The 21730-nt window shown below is 42.2% G+C and overlaps 1 protein-coding gene across 7 annotated transcripts in view; it reads left to right on the top strand.

The window, feature by feature from the left end:
• LOC143982461 (C4b-binding protein alpha chain-like) overlaps positions 1-6598 on the top strand; it is a 505748-nt gene extending 499150 nt beyond the window's left edge. For all 7 annotated transcript variants that reach the window (XM_077481187.1, XM_077481191.1, XM_077481190.1 and 4 more), the window contains one exon: positions 5733-6598. In XM_077481187.1, the coding sequence (XP_077337313.1) occupies positions 5733-5920 (188 nt within the window). In that variant the 3' untranslated portion in view covers positions 5921-6598. The remainder of the gene's footprint in view (positions 1-5732) is intronic.
• The last annotated feature ends 15132 nt before the right edge of the window (positions 6599-21730 follow it).

Below are 21730 nucleotides of genomic sequence, written 5' to 3'. Positions count from 1 at the left end.
GGGGAATCTTGTTCCGTTGATGATAACACCCACTCTCATCCAAACTTTCCGGGGGTTGTGAGCATGGTTGTCCTGTTCCACGGAACCGACTGTACCAGCTGTGAGCGTTCCTGCTATTGCGCAGTGGACTCCAGGCGGGTATAGGACTATTTTCAATATAGTCTCACCCTATTCATACACTTATTTCACTTATTGGGACTATATGTTTCTACATTTTTTTATTTTAGCGCTACATTTTTCTCAACACTTTATTTGAATATTTGTCACATTCTGGTGTAGCTGCTTTTCACTGTTTTTTATCCACCTCAGATAAAGGAGGGTTGAAAAAAGCTTTACAGAAGCTTTACAGTTCTGAAGTTCATAGGCTGCAGATGAGAGAGAATATCAGAGAGATAAGATAAGACACTATCCTTGTAGTTCCTTTGTTTCTCCCAGGCAGTAGAGTTTGTCTCTGTCATCCTTGTTACTTTCTTTAGCAACAATAAACCTTAAATCTTTAAGTATGAAGTAGATGAAGTCATATGAAGTAGATGATTAAATGTGTGTAATGGCTTTTTTTCAAAAGAATTTATAAAAATAAGAAGAGAATATACAAAAAAATAAAAATAAATCTTAAAGCTAATCGGCCTTTAGTGGCTCTGATTTTAGGCACAGTGCTGAGAACAGAGAGCAATTGAGCATGTGCATAGAAGGGTAAGGCAGTGCATTACTGGATTTTAAACAGTATAGGCACTTATTTTTTAATGTTTTACATAGCTATACCTGCAAAATGGGCCAACCTAACGTGATCTATCTGGATTTAATTTTCTGACTAAAGTGCCACTTTAAATCGTAAGATTGTTTGGAAACGTTAAAGTGGTATGTCTGCGCCACACTTTTAATAACAAACCCCAGCTGCTGTATCAATAAATACCCTCTGATATCTATAATACAACATTATCTATGAGCATGTGCACTATGCCTTTATGTAAAATATTCCTTACATAAAAGTACACTTATAGCAGGTCAATGAATCTAATTAATGGAAACTCCCACACCTGCCAGTTTCCCTTTTCTGATTTAAATTAAGTTTTGCTGCTTTCAAATACCTTCATTCTGGCAAAGCTTTGCATTAAGGACTTTTGCACAAATTATATTTTGCACAGAATTGGTTGTATTTGCACATTATTACATGTAGGTATACATATAATGACACAACATTAACACAAGGTGTTCATTTTTTAGAAAGCCTTAGGAGCACAGACACTTTTAATTGCAGCAATTTAGTTTAAAGAGATAACGCACATGCTCACATATAATTAATTTACACAGTATTATTTGAAATAATTTTGTTTGGAAAGTAGATTATAAAAAAAAATGTTATCAATAAATTGATTTAAAAGCAGTAAAAAAATAAATTTAAATCATAAAAAATAAACTGTGGCAGATTTGAGTACTTCCATCAATGTTACTCTCATTGACCTGCTGTAAATGTACCTATGTAAGGAATGTGTAAGATTTTTGTAGCAAGTGTATACACTGAAAAGAAAAATGTGAGAAATGCGGTCACTGGTCTTAGCTTCCTCATATTTGCATTTTAAGGGTGTTGCAGATTCATTAAAGTTATATCAAAGATATTTTTTTTTTTTAATTCAAATAAATGAGATGTTATACTTAGCTGCTCTATGCAACAATATTAAACAGGATTGCTCCTAAACTCTTCTTTTATGGTCTCCAGCTGGCACTACTCCTGCCTGTTCTAAATGCCCCCAAGGCAAGCTGTGTGCTACAGGGAAACCTGTGCGATGGCTGCATCTATGGACACACACACAGCACAGCTCAAAAACTCCCCCCACTCCCTCCTCACAGGGTATGGCTGCCAGCAGAAGGAACCAAAGGCTCCCACTGCTCTTAGTGTTTCCTGTGATACCAGGAACAGAGAGCAGATTGCTCACTTTTCTGTTCCATCTGACAGCCATCACCTGTTTAGCAAAATAAGGAAAATCTCCCTCATGGGGACACAGACCTGAGTCTTTCTCACTAGAAAATGTTCCCTCAGGAGAATTTACCCTCAGTTCTTGTTCTCTTTGACACCTGTCAAATAGACAAAAGTAAGTAGAAATCTTCCAAATGGGAATGAAGATGGCAAGCAGAACTTGACATGAGCTCTAAACCTCCATCACTCTTTATCATTTAAAATGTTTTGGCTGGAGAAAGAAAGTATAACTAAAGGGAAAACATTTTTAGTTGTATACAGGATTATAACACCTGTCAAGTTTTTATTGCTGCCTGTGCCCCTGTTAAGGAGATTCACCTTCTCTATTTGTCGTGTTTCACTGAAAGTGAAAGAAACAGGGACAAATGTATAGCCTTCCAATGGGGACCAGTAATTCTGGTGACAACCAGGGATTCCTTCACTTTGGAAGGATTCCTGTTCACTTCCTGTTTGGTCTATGGGAATTGAATGGGAATCTCCCAAAATTGGACACTATGCACGAACTAACTATTCCCTACTCTATTTTAAACTAAATAATATGGTATCAGTTTTATATACACATTAAAGAGGAACTTTTTTTTTTTTTACAAAAGCATTAAAGAGGACCTTAATTTTCCCCATCGGCTATGTTTTTTTCCCTCTTACATTTTTTCACCAGTAGAATACAGAATTCACATACTCACCCAGACAGCGAATCCGGCATTGCCCTGCTGTAAAGCAACTGCACTGCTGTCACACACTGGGTCCCACCACGCCATCTTGGTTGCTGACATCATTGGGTGCTGGGTGCTTCTTTTTAGTTCAAGCAGCTTGGACCCCGGATGGCATGCCATTGGGTCCACCCACCTCTGGCTGCATGACTGAAGTCTGATGAATCCTGAAATATGTGACATACTGTACATATACCGGGAGGCTTCAGAGCACAGAAGACATCATTCTGACCCAGAATGCTAAAATAGAGGCTGGGAGGTGAAAGCTGCCTAAAATATTAAATAAAAAGGCTAATAAGTGTTTTTACATTGTGGGGGGGGGGGGGGGGGTGAAATGATACCTAGTGCATCAGATGAGCAAAGTTCAGCCTTAAGCTCTACCTCCTAGTACGATAAATTTCTTCACTCTTTATTTACTGTATGTTACCAGGGCAAACTGCTCAGTTTCAGAATTAAGCAAATGTAACAATTGTGTACAAGTTTAGGCTATTCTGATAAAAAAAAAAAAAAAAAAGTGCTTATTGGGGGATCAACATAGGTGCTAAATGACAGTGGATAGAAGTCCCTTCTGAAAAATGCTTTTGGACTGTTTATTAAAAGAGAAGTTTGGGATAAAAAAAGAAAAACAAACATACATATTCACCTAGATGGCTGCAGCATCGATCCGCTTGCATCTGTCCCCCGCTGCCTCTACACTGAAAACTAAGCGATCAAAGAATACTGATCGCACACTTCTTGGTCTTCAGTGCCAGCGACTGTCAGTGCTCTGCCCCTCCAACACTCACTGGAGCACCGAGCTCTGGAGGGGGCAAGTGTGGCTGCCTCAGGCTCTCAGCGGCTTACTGAGAGGCCGAGCCAGGTACCGGTCCAGGGATCTTGGTGGATCTCGACATTAAAGTTGTGATCCCTCCAAAGTCTGAACCAGCTGAGTGATGTCAGCCGACAGCAGGCTTTAGAAAATGGGGGACAACACGAACCGGTTAGTTACTTTATGCATGCGTGTGGAGAATTTATGTTTTACCTGCTGGAAAAGAATGTTGCCTCCCTTAAAATACCATTCCTTAGTAACCGAGAGATAATACAGAAAAGAAGAAAGGAATAGTTTACCTTGAAATACCTTTTATTGTTCACAGAGAATTGAACTTGGCAATGATGATTAGGGATATTTTGTTTGAATGAATGTTTTAAATAAGTTCACCTTTCTGAACATGTTGCATCTGATCTTCTCCCCCACCCCCTGGGGATCTTCTCCCCACACTCGCTGCCACTATTCAAAGAGAGTGCAGCCATGTGGATGGAACCCACAGATCGCTGTGAATCGATGAACTATGTGCACACATAAGTTGGACTTGATGGACTTTTTTCAACCTCACCTACTATGTAACAAGTACTGATAGCCTTTGTGGCAGACAGCTTCTAGTTCTCAGTGAACTACCAGGGCGCTGATGGGCGTTCTAGGTAGTTCATTGAGCTTCTTCTCATTCAGTAACTGCCTGCATCGGAGGTACGGGCAGACAGCTACACATGCAGTTTGCAGGAGCTGGCATTACGCCAAGGATATGCTGATCATAGGTGCAATGGTTTACAAGCTCCTAACAAAAATAAATATTTTTCATTTTTTTGTAAAGGTAAATGTATCCTTTAAGACACCTAGATATTTTGGAAATAAATAATAATCAGTAATAACAGAGGAGAGGAGTCATAATAATGCAACTACTGTATTATCCTTAGTTTGGTTGCATTGATAGGATTTATCCAAAGACATGCAGGTAGGTTAATTGGCTTCTGTCCAAAATTGGCCCTAGTATATGAATGGGGACCTAGGATTGTGGGCTCCTTGAGGGTAGCGACTGGTGTGAGTGTGCAGTGTGCAGTGTACAGGGATGGGGACAGTTGTAGACACTCACTCAGGTTGAACTGGATGGACTGGTGTCTATATTCAACCTGACTAACTATGAAACTATGAAACTATTATAAACTTTATAAATATACAGAAAGTAGTGATTGGAAATAGATGGTAAATTACCAGAAGTTAAAGTAGAACACCAACCAAGACTTTTGTACAGAGTGAGAAATACATTTTCCTACTGAAATCAAATTAAATACCCGTGTCAATTAACGTGAGAATGAGAGCAGCAGCTGTGAACAAACTAAACTGAAACAAAAAACAAACAGCGCTTGCAGTAATTCAAGAAAAATAGATAAGTAATATAAACATAATAATATAATAAAATAAACATAAAGTCCCAGAAAAGTGTTAAATAAATCTGTGTGAATTTATCACCAATGTGCTTCTCCAATATAAGAACACTGTGCTCCAATATGCTGTGCCAACACCAAAGAGTATTATTCCACACTCACCAGCTGTGCCAACACTAGAGTATTATTCCACACTCACCAGACCAATTTAAAGCCCTTGCTTAGATAAGAAAGTCCTAAATCGCTTATGGATAAGTCACTGGGACTGTATACAGTAAGCATTTTAGTGCAGGCAAAAATATTTATATGTGCATAGATCTAGAGCCCCGTACACACTATCAGTTTTTCTGCTGAGTTCTTTTCTTCAGATTTAGCAAAACCATATAATATGAGGTCAAACCTTAGGAGTTTAAATTTGTATGCAATCAGACAGGCCCTTGCACTATATGGTTTTGGTAAATCTGAAGGAAACAATCTGCAGAAAATCTGATAGTGTGTATGGGGCATAATACATTTATAATTGCATGAGGTTGAAAAGTATTCCTGCAGATGGACTCTTTTCTAGCCACATGAGCTACTTTGTTGCTAGTGCTACCTTCCCTGCATTTCTCCTAAACAGCAGAAATACAATTGCTCTTAAACATATTATTGATTGATTGATGATCTTGCATATTAGTTTTATAGTTCTATTTTGCATAAAAGAAAAATATCTAATTATGTGTATAGAATTATTATTATTTTTTTTAAAGTTAGGGGAGCTGAGGTTCAATTTACGGATTAAGCTAATATAATGATTATGAGGTATATCTTGTAGCATGCATTGCAGTAATCATTATCCCCTCTCACAGCATCCATATGTGATAACATTTGGGAACTGCAAGAAGAAGCTAGAAAGTGTACATCAACCCCAGATGAATGGATCAAATATCTGCAGGTGCAGTACCTCTACCTTCAGATAGAGAACATAAAGCTGGATATTGACATTAAGAAAAAGAAGAGAGCTGAGAAAAAGCAAGAAAATTGTGCAAGAAAGTGATGAAAACTAAAATACAACACATACGATTTCCCATTTATACATACTTGTGATTAACAAAGACAAAGAAAAAGGCAAATGGGTTTATCTATAAAAACCCAAATGCATAATTTTTTTTGTGGAAAACGTCAACTTTCACTGGTTTGCATACTTATACAACTGTCCTGGGCAATGTCTGCACTCACAATCATCATATTTAAACAAAAAGGGGATAAAAATAAAGCAGAATCTATTTTGTAGGCAGAGTTTGCTTTGTTTGCCCCCTAAATTCACACCACCCTAAATCTGGGGTAATCTATTCATTTTAATAGCCGCAAGATGGCTAATTAACTTCTTGCAGTTTTTTTTTTCAAGTCTGTCTTTCACAATTGTTCCATTGTAACTTCAAATTTAAAAATTTTAAGGAAATCAGGCAATATAGTAAAATAGACAAAGACTAAGTGCAGAAAGCCAAAAATATACAATTTTGAAGATTTTAGAAATAGACCATATCTGTTACATTCTGACAAAAGGTGTATTTTTTTTCTTTCAAAATATGTAACTGTGTTTTTCTATTGCATATTATATAAACTGCATTTTGATTCATGCTTTTATTTTAAGGAACTAACACATTTGCTATTTGATCACATATGCAGTTTATGGCAACTTTCTTAAATAAACGCTTTTGCTGATGCAAATAAACCTGTCATTTTTATTGTGTCATTAGAGATGCATAAATATGAAGGGAGGCGGGGGTGAGGGGGTCTAACCCCCTCAAGAGTGTCCTTGGCATGGATTCCAAAGCTTCTGTTAACTATGTTTCTCTGTTGCCTATGGCTGCCTGACATGTTGCTTTGGGACAGCCACATTTTTTTTCCTCTACATGCATGAGGAGTGAAGATTGAGGGGCTTGAAAGGAAATTTGGCCTTGTGCCCCTGGGCTCTGCTTGTGGTGCTTTCCAGGCTTTAGTGTACTGTCTTAAGTAGCCACAGAAAGCTTTTAAGGTATAGAGCCAGACTCTGAAGGTGTACTGTGTCAGCTATCTGCAGAGAGCCCTCCATTTTAAAAGCTGTGGCACAGTCTCTGGTTTAACCCAGCTTCCAATTACTCCCTTTGTTAAAAAGCCTCCGTATGTGGTGGATGACCTGGCCTGTCACTTTCAGACACTGCTCTCTGCATCATGGTGTTTTTCAGACCCTTGTGTACTGTGTCAGCTGAAAAACACTCTCCAAGACCACAGCTGTAGCACAGCTTCATTTAAGACCCAGTCTTTGCAGTCTCTCTCTCTGATAGTAGGTAACATATCCTAATATGGATACCTTTGAGTAATGCTTTATGATACTTCTGCACTGTGTTAGTAACCTTTTTAGCACCTTTCAGAGTGACTTAAAGTGGAAGTAAACTCCCCTATCGTTTTCAGCCAAGGAAGCTGCCATCTTTGCCTCTGTTTAATCTTCAACTACTATGGTGCTGCACATGTGATTCGTTATGACACCAGCCATTGGATGGTTTGATAGTTTGGCTGAGAGCACAGCCAATGTGCAGTTAGCATTTCCGGCATGCTTTTTTTTTAACTGTTTAAATCGATGGGTTTACTTCCATTTTAAGCCTCGTACACACGATCGGATTGTTGACCAACCGAGCATAAGACTTTTGTCCAAAGGGCATGTGCCAGGAACTTGTCTTGAATACTAACAGCACACAATTGTTAGCCAACAAACACGAATGTAGTGACGTACTACATGGAATTTTAGCTCCTGAGCGCCACCCTTTGGGCACCTTCTGCTAATGTTGTGTTTGGTGAGCATTGATTCCAAGCATGTGTGTTTGGACTTTGGACTTTTGTGTGATGGACTTGTGTACAGACGATACGAAAATCTGACAACAGACCGTTGTCCGCCAAAAATGTATTAGCCTGCTATCCAATTTGTTGGCTGAAAGATGGACAATTCTCTGAAGGGGCGCACTATCGGTCGGATTTTAGGCAAACAGTCTGTCATCCCACAATACCCTTACGAAAATCTGCACCAAAATAAAAAAAATGGCGTGGGGGTCCCCCTCAAAATCCATACCAGACCCTTATCTGAGCATGCAACCTGGCAGGCTGCAGGAAAAGAGGGGGGACGAGAGCGGCCTCCCCTCCTGAACCGTACCAGGCCACATGCCCTCAACATTGGGAGGGGGCTTTGAGGTAGCCCCTCAAAGGGGCACCTTGTCCCCAAGTTGATGGGGAGAAGGGCCTCATCCCCACAACCCTTGCCCGGTGGTTGTGGGGGTCTGCGGGTGGGGGGCTTATCGGAATCTGGAAGCCCCCTTTAACAAGGGGACACCCAGATCCCGCCCCCCCCCCCCCCGTTTTAATTGGTCAGGTCACCAGGACTAGTGTACCCATTGGAAGATTTCCCCTCAATTTCTGTTCTGGGGATAACCCACAAGTTGGGATTTTCTTTTGCTTTCACTTTCAATGATAATGATAAATTGGACAAATAGAGAGGGTGATTCTCCTTAATGGGGGACAGACAGCAATAAAACCTGACAGGTATTCTAATCCCTCTCCACCCTATGCAAAAATAAAAATAAAGTTTTGCCTTGAGTTATACTTTAATGCAGAGGATGCATTAAAGTGATTGTAAAGGCTTGTTTTTTTTAAAAACAAACATGTTATACTTACCTCCTCTGTGTAGTTGTTTTTGTACAGAACAGCCTGGATCATCCTCTTCTCGGGTCCCTCTTTGCTGCTCCTGTTCCCTCCCTCCTTTGAGTGCCCTTCAGCCAGCAGCTTGCTACAGGGGTCACCCAAGCCAAGTCACAGCTCTGTGTATCCATTCAGGCAAGGAGCCTGACCTGACCCCACCCTCTCTCCCCTGATTGGCTGACTGCCTTTGATTGACAGCTGTGGGAGCCAATGGCACCGCTGCTCTGTCTCAGACAATCAGGAGGAGTGTACTGGATGGCTGAAGGGATCATGAACATCGCTGGAGAGAGAAAGGCTCAGGTAGGTAATTAGGGGATGCTGGGGTGGCTGATGCACACAGAAGGTTTTTTTTTATCTTAGTGCATAGAATGCATTTCTAGATTTGATGGTACATGGCCCCATCCATCTTTCCTTTGATGCAGTGAACTTGTCCTGTTCCCTTAGCAGAAAAACAGCCCCAAAGCATAATGTTTCCATCTCCATGTTTGACAGTGGGGATGGTGTTCTTGGGGTCACAGACAACATTCCTTCTCTTCCAAACACAGCGACTTCAGTTGATGCCAAAGAGCTTGATTTTGGTTTTATCTGCCCACAATACTTTCACCTAGTTTTCCTCTGAATCATTCAGATGTTCATTAGCAAACTTCAGACAGGTCTATACATGTGCTTTCTTGAGCAGAGGAACCTTGGGGGTGCTGCAGAATTTCAATCCTTCATGGCACAGTGTGTTACCAATTGTTTTCCTGGTGACTATGGTCCTAGCTGCCTTGAGATCATTGACAACATTCTCCCATGTAGTTCTGTGCCATCGTTCTGTGCCAGCCTCATCGTTCTCATGGTCATTGAAACTCCACAAAATGAGATCCTACATGGAGCCCCAAACCAAGGGAGATTGACAGTTATTTTGTGTTTCTTCCATTTGCGAATAATCGCACCAACTGTTGTCACCCTCTCACCAAGCTTCTTGGTGATGGTCTTGTAGCCCATTCCAGCCTTGTGTAGATCTACAATCTTGTCCCTGACATCCTTGGACAGCTCTTTGGTCTTGGCCATGGTGGAGAGATTGGAATCTGATTGCTTCTGTGCATAGGTGTCTTTTATACAGGTAACAAGCTGAGATTAGGAGCACTCCCTTTAAAGTGGAAGTAAACCCATCGATTTAAACAGTTAAAAAAAAAAAAGGCATGCTGGGAATGCTAACTGCACATTAGCTGTGCTCTCAGCCAAACTATCAAACCATCCAATGGCTGGTGTCATAACGAATCACATGTGCAGCACTATAACACTTGAAGATTAAACAGAGGCAAAGATGGCAGCTTCCTTGGCTGAAAACGATAGGGGAGTTTACTTCCACTTTAAGAGAGTATAGAAGACACCTGGGAACCCAAAATCTTGAGTTTTTCTGGATATTTTTGTTGTTATTTTGTCTCTCACTGTCAAAATAAACCTACCATTAAAATTATAGACTGATCATTTCTTTGTCAGTGGACAAACATACAAAATCAGCAGGGGATCAAATACTTGTATCCCTCACTGTATCTTGTCATCTGTCAATTACTTGGCCTCCAAAAATGCAAGGAAAGCTCTCTAAATTTTGCAGAGACTCTTTTGTATGAGATTGTAGGACACACCTCCCCCAAAACCCACAACCTTAGAATACCTTAACTAAATAAAACAACCATCTTTTAATTTTGGCAAAACTTGGCCGCGGCACCTTTATTGGTTTTCAACAGTGTATTTATCATCACCATTTATTAAATCACGTAACCATAAATTCAACCAAACAGAATTCTATCTGCTCAGTTCTCAGAACCCGAGCATTAGCACAATTTTAAATATAAATAACAGTCCCCACAAGCCGACCTTGAGCAACAAGGACGGCCCACCCCAACCGCCGCAGCCACAGCCTCCTCTATACTATATTGCAGGCCTAAATTGAATATATCTAATCCCACCTCTGATAAGTGCACTCCATCAGGTCTATACAGTCCCGGATAGCCACCTTCTAATTCCACATGGCGATAAAATAATCCACTAAGCTGCGGCATGAATTTCTCCAGCTCCCTATTAACTCTTTTCCTCATCTTTACCATAACTCTCCTCTGATCAGAGGAGAGCCAGGAAAGACGAGGGACTATCTCTGAGAAAACTAAATTTGTGCCCGGAAAAATAGTACTAAAACGAAGGAGGTCCTGCTTGATCATAAAAAGCAAGTCTAAAGTTCTAAGGCTCCCCAAATCATTTCCGCCTAATTGAATTACCAATATAAAGGGGCGAGGGCATATTTGACATAACTTATTTAACTGAAAATAGAGTTGATACCACTGAAATCCTCTAATGCCCTTCCAAAGTAACTGAAAAGATTCTGGTTATAGCGACAGATTCGTTGGATAACTGCGTTGAGACGCTCTTTTTTTGCGCCCAGTATATAAACGAATGTCCCAATATCCACACCGTGTTTTGTGTACCTAGAAATTAAACAAAGAGATTAGGTCGCACATATAACCGTAAACATTGGGACTTCAACCTAGCTCATTTCCTTAATGTCTTGGAATATTGCAACCAAATGTGTACCCCAAAGCTGTCCACCACCCCCCGTTCGTTCCTAATACCTGAAACACCCAGCCTATTTGCAGGCACCAATTTGGAAATGTGGAACGCTCCGAAAAAAGCAAGTGTGAATGCTGTCTTGAACAGTAAAACCTCATAGGCCGAGAACATATGACCTCAGTCATCCTACAAAGGCCACTAAGGATGTCAAGGGAGATCGGTCTCCTGGCAACTGCCACGAAGGTTAACCTCCTGTATCCCTTTAGTACCTGTTTCAAAGAAAATTAGGAAGAACAAGGTTGCAGACCCCTCAACTTAAAGAAAAAGAAAATACCAGCCAACACTTTTGTTAGATAACTATACGAGTAGCTTTGCTGCATTAAACTGGCCAAGAAAGGCTAAAAGCCTGTCTTCGGATGGTTTGTTAAAATGAAAACCTCGCACACTGGCAAAGGACAGCCAACTTCTCCAAGCTGCTGACTATTCCGCCCACGTCTTGGGCGCTAAGTACCTTTGAATGGCTTCCGATACTTCCTTCATAACACTCCCCACAGATAGTCTGGGCATGGAATGCCATCTCTGTCTGCTTCTGGGAGCAACCTGAAAACGATCCATCTAAAAGCGAGATAGAGAATCGGCTATGTTATTCAAAATCCCCGGGGTATACTTAGCCTTCAGCCAAATATTGAATTTAAGGCACCTACAGACCACCTGCCGCAGAACTTTGATCACTAATTCCGAACTAGGTGACAACAGTTCACTGCATATAGCTAAAAAAATAAACTCAGACTGAAAGAGAGACCGGCCATTGTAACCCTCTAAGAACCTAAACCATACCAATAAATCCTCCTTAATAGGGACAGTTATGCGAATGTGAGCCATAGGGGATTTCATACCTAAAATGTCCAGGTAAAGGCGACTTGAAAAAATTTTGCCCACTGGCATAATTCTACAGGCAAAAGCCAATATACCAAGGAGCAATTGCATGTCCTTCCACCTAATTTTCTTCTTTTGCAGTACTTTTGCAATCAACCCTTCTTAATTTGCTAAGTTTCGCCTCGGGCAAACAAAACTCCATCCTGCATGTATCATTTTCAATGCCTAAAAATTCCAATACTGTACCAGGCAAGCATGTTTTTTCTTCAGCCAGTGGAACACCGAATTCCAAAGCAACGGCTTGAGATAACACCACAATTCAACGCAACGCGTAGAGTCTGATGGCCCTACAAACAAAATCATCCAAATAGTGTATCCAAATAGTGTATTACACTATCCAAACCAGATCTCACACCCAACACCCAATGAAGAAATGTGGAAAAACCTCAAAATAGGCGCATGACAGTGAACACCCCCTAGGGAGACACTTGTCAAAGAAATATTGCTTCTCAAAGAAAAACCTAGGGAATTGAAATCCTCTGGGGAAATAGGCAGGAGACGAAAAATCGATTTTTTTCAACCTTTGGCAACAAAGCCCCAGTGCCGCACTTCCTAGTTATATTGGTTGTGCCCTCAAATGTCGCATACGAAACGGAGCATAGGTGTCATGGTTATGCAGTGATCTTCCTGTGTTTGCTTACCTCCCCTCATGTCTTCAGACTAACAGGCAAGCCACTTCCACCTGGTGGTTTTTATAACCTCTCCTCTAAGCATGGCTCCACCCCAAGCCCTATCAGGGAGCCCTATATTAACCTGTGCACTGCAGGCCATCAGTGCTGATCAACCATTGTGTATTCCTTTGTGTGTTAGCTTCCTGTTTCCTGCCGTGTGCTCTGCTACTGTTTTCCGTTACAGACTTTGGCGTGTCTTGACTATCCCTGTTTGCCTGTGATCCTGACCTTTTGGCGTGTATCCGACTATTCTTGTCTGCTTGTGGCCCCGACCTTTGCTTGTCCCTCACCATCCCTATCCTCCTGTTGCCTACTGTGGGTGTGAGCTGGGGGACCCTGGGGGTCGCGACCTGGAGCCAGTTGCAGCCAAGTCCATCCTCACCACCAGAGGCGCTGGTGAACACCTGCTGGCTCTTAGACTTCGCGCCCCAGGGAATCTTACGCTCTAACCCCAGTGGGATCTGTCCCCCGTCAGCAGCAGTCAGCCGTAGGGTCCACAACCTTGTGGTGCACTCCTGATCCTACGGTGTGCACCTGTCACCTCACCTCAAGGTGACCTGACAATAAGTTTTCATCAATATCATCCTTCAATGAATCTCCTATCGGGAGCGACAAATGATGGATAATGCGGAAGGCATTAGGCTCACGCTTAGGAACTACTTCCAATTGGGAAATCCGAAAATTAGGGAATGGCGGATGCTCAAAAGGCCCTTCTATTAATCCTTACTGGGTAGCTGTCCGGCCATGGGCGCATTTTTTCCAGCCTCACTGGGGTGCAGGCTTTTTGGAAAAATATCCCTTGCGCAGGACCAAGACTGACATTCAAAAAAAATGTTTTTTTTTTAACATTTTGCTGCTGCGTGCGCACCGGCGCAAATTGAACATACATGTCTGTATTTACAAGCCAAGTTCCAACGACACTTACTCTCAGGCCGCGTACACACGGGCGGACTGTTCGCCCAACCTTGTCCGCTGAACAGTGTTTGGGCGGACAGTCCGCTCGTGTGTGGGCTTTCAGCGGACAGTTTCAGCGGACAGTTGGACGAACAAGGTTTTTCGGAAATTCTGTCCGCTGAAACCTTGTTTCAGCGGACAGTCCGCCCGTGTGTAGGCTTGTTCGACAAACTAAGTTCCGCGCATACTCAGAAAGAATTTACAGGGCGGAAGCGCTCGGTCTTGTAAAACTAGTGTTCGTATTGAAGCTAGCATATTCGTCATGCTGCTAATTTTGTGGTTTTTTTAATATAGCCCGTTCTTTTCTTCTTCGTAATGCAAGAAAAGTGAAGTAGCTTTGCTGCTTATATTCACACAGAGTTATCACAAATGTTTTTATTCATCCTATGATTAATCTTCCAATTATATCAAAAATATATTCCCAATTTATATAAAAAAAAAAAAAAAAAATTATATATATATATATATATTTATATTTATTTCAGAAAAAAAAAATCTATTACTATATATTTTTGGAACTACTATTGTTTTTTTTTTTTTGTTTTTTTTTTTGGGTGGGGGGTTTGAAACAAGATGGACTTTCATTTTTTTGGGCCAAGCAGGACTATGCAAGTAGAGATAGATAGATAGATAGATAGATAGATAGATAGATAGATAGATAGATAGATAGATAGATAGATAGATAGATAGATAGATACCCAAACCATCATTTTAGCCTACACATGATTGCATGTTCAAAATCAGCAGAGCTTCCCCTCATTTCAAATGTTAAGCCTCAAATTTACAGCGACTGCACTTCCAAGTGCACTTGCAGTGCTTTAAAAATTGCACTTGAAGTTAGCATATTTACATGAACATGTGTTTTGTAAATAACCCCCAGAGTCTTTTGACATGTATCTGCCTACTCACAAATAAACTTTGTTTTTTTTAACCCAAAATTATACAAAAATATTGATAAAAAAAATAAAAAAAAAGAAAACATACAATTTTTTTTTTTAAATCAAAATTTTTTATTTTTCCTCATAACCAAAATAAATCAAAAGGAAGGCAACACTGGAGACAATTTTGACGTTTGTGAAGCCTTTTGTCCCCCAGGCACACATCAAGTGAGTGGACACCAAAATTCCGAACCTGCGTAGCATGTACATAGGGAGCACAACCAGGTCCTAGAATCCCAAAGACCAGGAACAGCAGCAGATGAGATCTATGTCCCCAGACTGTGGTACTACAACAGCCTGCGTCTTCTTTCAGAGCAGACTGAAGCCAGGCAGTCACTGGCGACTCTTCCGTCTAGCCTTCCCTCCACGCTTCGCTGGAGGCTGTGCCTCTGGTGGTGGAGTTGTGGTAGGAGGAGGAGGAGGAGGAGGAGGAGGAGGAGGATGAGGAGCAGTAGGGTCTGTTTTGTAGAGCTTCGTGGTGGGTGTGAGCTCACCCTTCAGACCCAGTTGTATGGCATCAAAGAAGATTGCCTCACACATGTCTCTTTGGGGTTTGTCCATTTCTTGGAGCTTGCTAGCCAGATAAGTGGCATAGGCCTCCTGCGGATTGGGGGGTTTGGTCAAAATCTGGGTGGCTTGCCGTATCAGCACCAAGGACTCCTCCTCTGTACGGCACATCCTCCTGGGCCTTTTGCTGGCTAGGCGGAGGGGAGGGACCTGGCTCTCAGTCCTACTCCTGCTGGGCCCATCTAGCTCCTGCGTGTGGCTGGTCCCGGCCTCCTCCTCCATACCACTGGTCCCGGCCTCCTCCTGGGTGAGCTCATCCTGTGTAAAAAAACAAAGCAATCAATAACTAAAATATGTCTATATTTAGAAATCATCAATCACTAACAATTTTACAGTTCTCACTTGCAAATACATTTGTCTTGAAATACAAAAGGCTATCATTTTGACACCATCATTTTTCCATCAGTTCATTAAGATTTGAGCCACATTTGTGGAAACTACTGTATCCTTCTATCTAATTTAATTTGTGATGAAATCCTAGATTTGGAAGCAATTCAAACATTGAACTTGACATCATTAATATTTGAGCAATCCAAACGTTAGAAACTAAAATATACCTGGCTCCAGCTGGGCGCATCAACCTCGTCCAGCAAGGAAGGGTCTGGATCTTCCAGGGATGGCTCACCTGAGGCGGAGGGAAGGGTGGAGGGACGGGTAGACGGAAGAGTCAAAAGTGACTGCCTGGCTTCTGACGTGTCATCCAGAAAACGCAGCCTGTCATAATACCACAGCCTAGGTACATAGACCTGACCTGCTGCTGCTCCTGATGTTTGGGACTCTAGGATCTTTCTTTGCTCCCGCCTATACGCGCTACGCAGGTTCTGAATTTTGGCGTTCACAAAGGTAGTGTCTGCCTGGGGGACTCGGGTTCTCACAAACGCCAAAACTGTCTCCAGTTTCTTCTCCCGGGCAGCACGGATTGGGTATTGGGGGTGTTTTGTATCCCACAGATTGCTGTGGGACTCCACTAGATCTATAAAGGTGGAGAGGAAGGCCTCCTCTTTAAAGGGGTCTGCACTATACTTTTTCATTTTCTGAAAAGAAAAAAAAAGAAAAAAAAGAAAAAAGTCAGACCAAATGCACACTATATTGTGACAATGTAGGCGAGACACAGACTACTACACACGCTACCCCCCCCCCCCCCCACACACACACACACACACACACACACTACCCCTCCCACACACACACAAACACTCCCACACACACACACACACACACACTACTGCCCCCCCCCACACAAACACTCCCCCCCACACACACAAACACACACACACACACTACCCCTCACACACACACACACACACACACACACACACACACACACACTCTACACACACTACTGCCCCCCCCCCACACAACCACTCCCCCCCCACACACACACAAACACACACACACACACACACACACACTACCCCTCCCACACACACACAAACACTCCCACACACACACACACACACACACACACACACACTACTGCCCCCCCCCACACAAACACTCCCCCCCCCACACACACACAAACACACACACACACACACACACACACACACACACACTCTACACACACTACTGCCCCCCCCACACAAACACTCCCCCCCCACACACACACAAACACACACACACACACACACACACACACTACCCCTCCCACACACATACACACACACACACACACACACACACTACCCCTCCCACACACACACACACACACACTACCCCTCCCACACACACACACACACACACACACTCTACACACACTACTGCCCCCCCCCCCACACAACCACTCCCCCCCACACACACACACACACACACACACACACTAGCCCCACCCCCTATACACCCACCCCCACACTACCACACAAAACACCAAGCCCACTCAACCACCAACCCACATAGAAATCAATTAAACATCAATAAGAATAAAATTCAATATGGATATCCCTAACGCAGGCTTTAAATTAACCGAAAATAAAATGATAACTATCTTACCGTCGCGTGTAGCACTCGCTGCTCCCGTTCGGACAAGCGTACGGCCTCGTGGTACCGCTTTATACACGGCGCATGCGCTCAGGCTCCGCCTGCGTCGCCCGCCCCTGACGTTCCTTGCGACCGTGTTTCCCCGCCCCTTTTACCCTCCTTCCGCTGTGGGTGTATGAGAGTGGAAAATGGCGGATGCAAGCTCAATTAGCAGCGTGAGCAGCGCGGAGGAAAGCCGTGGGCCCCAAGCAAGGAGGAGATATAAGGCCACCAATATGGCGTTCGAAGAGATGGTGGAGATGGTAGCTATCCTTCAAAGGGAGGATTATGATGGGGAACATGGCCCTTACCCAAAACCAAATATAAGGAAAAGCGCCATCTTGGACGAGGTGGTCACAGCCTTGGAGTCAAAATTCGGGGTACGGAGAGGAAAGGACCAGCTGCGGAAAAGATGGTCGGACATCAAGTCCAGGGAGCCGGACCAATATGACCGCATCAAAAAGGTCCTGAAAAAAAGTGAGTAAACTCCGCGTTTCTCGTGACTGTCGGACATAATCGTTTGATTTGATCGTAATCGTTCGTGTAGATAGTGTATGTAAAACTGGCAGATTTGATCGTAATCGTTCATGTAGATAGTGACTGGAAATCTGGCGGATTTGATCGTAATCGTTCATGTAGATAGTGTAGGTAAAACTGGCGGATTTGATCGTAATCGTACGTATAGATAGTGTATGTAAAACTGGCGGATTTGATCGTAATCGTTCATGTAGATAGTGACTGGAAATCTGGCGGATTTATATTAATCGTTCGTGTAGGCGGTGTAAATCTGGCGGATTAGATCGTAATCGTTCGTGTAGGTAGTTTATGAAAATATGGCGCATATGGTTGTTCGTATATGTGGGTGTAAATAGCATGAATTTGTGTATGGTGTAAATTTATCTGGTGTTGGATTAGATTTTAATTAGTAATTTTTTTTTTTTTTTTTTCATGATAAACTGAATTGTCACGCTCAGTTTATAGGATATAAATTTTTAATAAAGTTTCATAAATTTATTCAGTGCAATGTAGACTCAATTAAAAAAATGAGATAGATAGATAGATAAAATGCTGGTTCAACATCTGGACTAGGAAACTTTTATAAGTGTAGTTTGGGCCTTCATAGAACATTTTTGACATAATCACACACAGGTACTCCAGGCGTTGATTCGAGTGTGTCCGTCTGTGAAAGTTGGACAAAAGATATAAAGTATCACAGTTTGGTTAAAGGCTAGGTTCACATTGCTGCAATGTACGAGATCAAATGTGATTTACACCGCACTGCAGTGCAAATCACATGTGATCTCTGTGTGATGCGATTTCAGCCATGCATATAGTATGGCTGAATTTACATCGCATCCGGACCAAACTTGTACATGGCCCTTTTTTTAGTCCACAGCCAAATCGGATCACATGGGTGTTCACACCATGTGGTCCGATTCCTGTCCGAGTTTAAAGATTGCACTGTGAAGTGATAACTAATTTGGAGGTGTCAATAAAACTTTACACTGATACTCCCAGCAGGTCACATAGGGCAGTGCGAACTCCACATGCGATGCGTGAAACCACAGTAGATTTGCAGCGTTCACACATCGCAGCAGTCTGAACACAGCCTAACTGAAAAAAAGTAATTTTAAGGATGTATTAAACTAGGATCTTGTAATGAGCAGCTAATAATTTTACACCACTTCAAACCAATGTTTCATATTCAAATTTCTGAACTCAAATATCACTATGCTTAAAAGTATTTTATTTTTTTTTTATATTTTTTTTTTCATTCTCATAGGGAAACAAAGACTCAGACAAGAGGCGGAGCAGCCCAGGACCCCCCGACCTCGCCAGCCTGATTGGGCAATTAGCCCCAGCCCCAGCCCCAACCCCAGCCCTGCGTCGGTATTGGAGCTGCCCAGTCCTGTGTCTGCGAGGGAGCTACGGAGCTCGGTATCCTCCGCTGGACCAAGCTCCGTAGCTCCACTGGATGAGCCGAGCCCAGGGCTAGATGTGGAGGAGAGTGAAAGTGAGTGTCTGACAACCCAGCTTAAGCTAAACAATTAATGACTGTATATGTTAACCAATTTTTTTTTCTACACATGTTTTTAGGTGATGATCTGGTTGTGGTAGCCGAGCCATTTACATCGGACAGTGCCCACAGGCTGATAGGGCAGATCATGGAGAGCAACATCCAGGCCATGCAACAAGAAATCCTGGGCATTCAACAGCAGCTGGTCCCTATGAGGCAGGAAATGAAGGACATGATCGATGTTTTAGGGAGAATATAAGCCCCTTTTCCCCTAAACCACAATCGATCATGTCCTTCATTTCCTTGCCCAAAAGTTTTTAAGGTTGTTACAAGATTTTTATAGGCCAAATTTTGAAGATGCACACGGTGTGTCAACATGTGCTATGTGCCATCAGAGGATCGCAATGGACGCATTTGGTGTTTGCAAACCCTTCCTCCTTCTAGTATGAGAGAGGAAGGGATTGCACACACCAAACACGTCCATTGATCACTCATGATGGTACATAGCACATGTTGACATTACCAATTTTTGGTGTGCATCTTCAAAATTTGGCTTTACCCCTTGTTTGATGTAAATAGTTCAAAATCTGATTTTATTATTTAAAATTTTAGTGATAATTGTATTTTTGATATATTTAAAAAAAAAAAAAAATAATAATTTTTAAAAACAAAAAAAAAAATATAAAAAAAAAATATTTTTTAAAAACCAATTTCACAAAAAAAAAAAAAAAGAATTAAAAAAAAAACACAAAAAAAAAGATCTAAATAAGAGGCACTGGTTTTAATGTGCACTATTAAAAAATCAAAAAAAAATAAAAAATGTGTGTGTCTACTTCTTTCAATACTCAATACCAGTTTGTAAAGTCATTTTGTGTTTTCTGTCACAAAGGGCCTTATTTCCTATTGTCAAAAACCACTTTGCTATACAAATGCACTAGGACAAGAATATGCAATTAGTGGAAATCCAGCTGTTGCAGAACTACAAGTCCCATGAAGCATAGCAAGACTGGCAGCCACAAGCATGAGACCCAGAGGCATGATTGACTTGTAGTTTTGCACCAGCCGGAGGTTGGCCAATTGCATATCCCTGAATTAGGACAATGTAGGATACAAGCAACGTGAAAAGCAAATAAGAACCAAACTTAAAAATTTGAACAGACAAGACATATTTCAAGAAAAAGATTTTTTTTATTGGTCAGCTGGCATTGGAATAGCCCCCCTACCATTAAAATAGCTGACATAGCGGTCACGCACCTCACGTGCTGTTTGGGGGGCTAAGCCAGGAAGGGCATGATCCAGCCCTGTCAGTTCTGGAAGCCTGAGTCCGGCCTCAGGCCCAATAGGCTGCAGGTACTGGTTACCAGAAAATTTCCTTAAAAAATTGGGCAGAATGCAGCAGCACAGAACAACATAGTTGAGTTTATATTCTGCCAGGTTGATGGCTGTCAGCAACAGACGGAACCGGCTGGCCATAATGCCAAAGGCATTCTCCACAACCCTTCTTGCTCTGGCCAGCCGGTAATTAAAAATCCTCCTCTCCGGGGTGAGGGTCCTTTGGGGGAAGGGTCTCATGAGATGTTCACTCAGACCAAACGCTTCGTCAGCCAGAAAAACAAACGGGAGCCCCTCCACATTTTCGGCATCTGGTGGCAAGTCCAGGCCACCAGTGGTAAGACGGTGGCAGAACTCGGTCTGCCTAAAGACTCCTCCGTCAGACATCCGGCCGTTCTTCCCCACATCCACATAAAGGAAGTCACATTGTGCCGACACCACCGCCATTAGCACCACACTATGGAACCCCTTATAGTTCCAATAGTAGGACCCCGAATGGGGTGGGGGCACAATCCTCACATGTTTCCCGTCGATGGCCCCTCCGCAGTTGGGGAAGTCCCAACGGGCAGCGAACTGGGAAGCCACAGTCTGCCATTCCTGTGGCGTTGAAGGAAGCTGAAAAAAAAAAAAAAAAAAAATAGTCATTAAATAAAAACAATTCATAACAAAGAAAATTCTAAAACATTTTGGAACAACAGTTAAACAGAAATCTTGCTAATTTGTTTTCTGCCAAGAAAAAAAAAAAGTAGGCGGACCAATTCACAGATTAATCAGCCCTCTGATGGACCAGGGGACATAAATTAGGTGGGTAAGTGGGGTGGGGACTAATTACTAAGTATACAACACATGAACATAATTTGAGTGGGGTGGGGACTAATTACTAAGTATACAACACATGAACATAATTTGAGTGGGGTGGGGACTAATTACTAAGTATACAACACATGAACATAATTTGAGTGGGGTGGGGACTAATTACTAAGTATACAACACATGAACATAATTTGAGTGGGGTGGGGACTAATTACTAAGTATACAACACATGAACATAATTTGAGTGGGGGGAATAATTAATGAGTTGACAATCCATATCTCTCTCTATATATCTCTCTCTATATATCTCTCTCTATATCTCTCTCTCTATATCTCTCTCTCTA

This window comes from Lithobates pipiens, unplaced genomic scaffold (assembly GCF_037356315.1).
Source record: "Lithobates pipiens isolate NorthernLeopardFrog02 unplaced genomic scaffold, aLitPip1_a1.2 Scaffold_16, whole genome shotgun sequence".
In the NCBI taxonomy this organism is placed as follows: domain Eukaryota; kingdom Metazoa; phylum Chordata; class Amphibia; order Anura; family Ranidae; genus Lithobates; species Lithobates pipiens.
The sequence above is the reverse complement of the archived record's forward strand: the minus strand, read 5'-3'. Positions and strand labels throughout refer to the sequence as shown.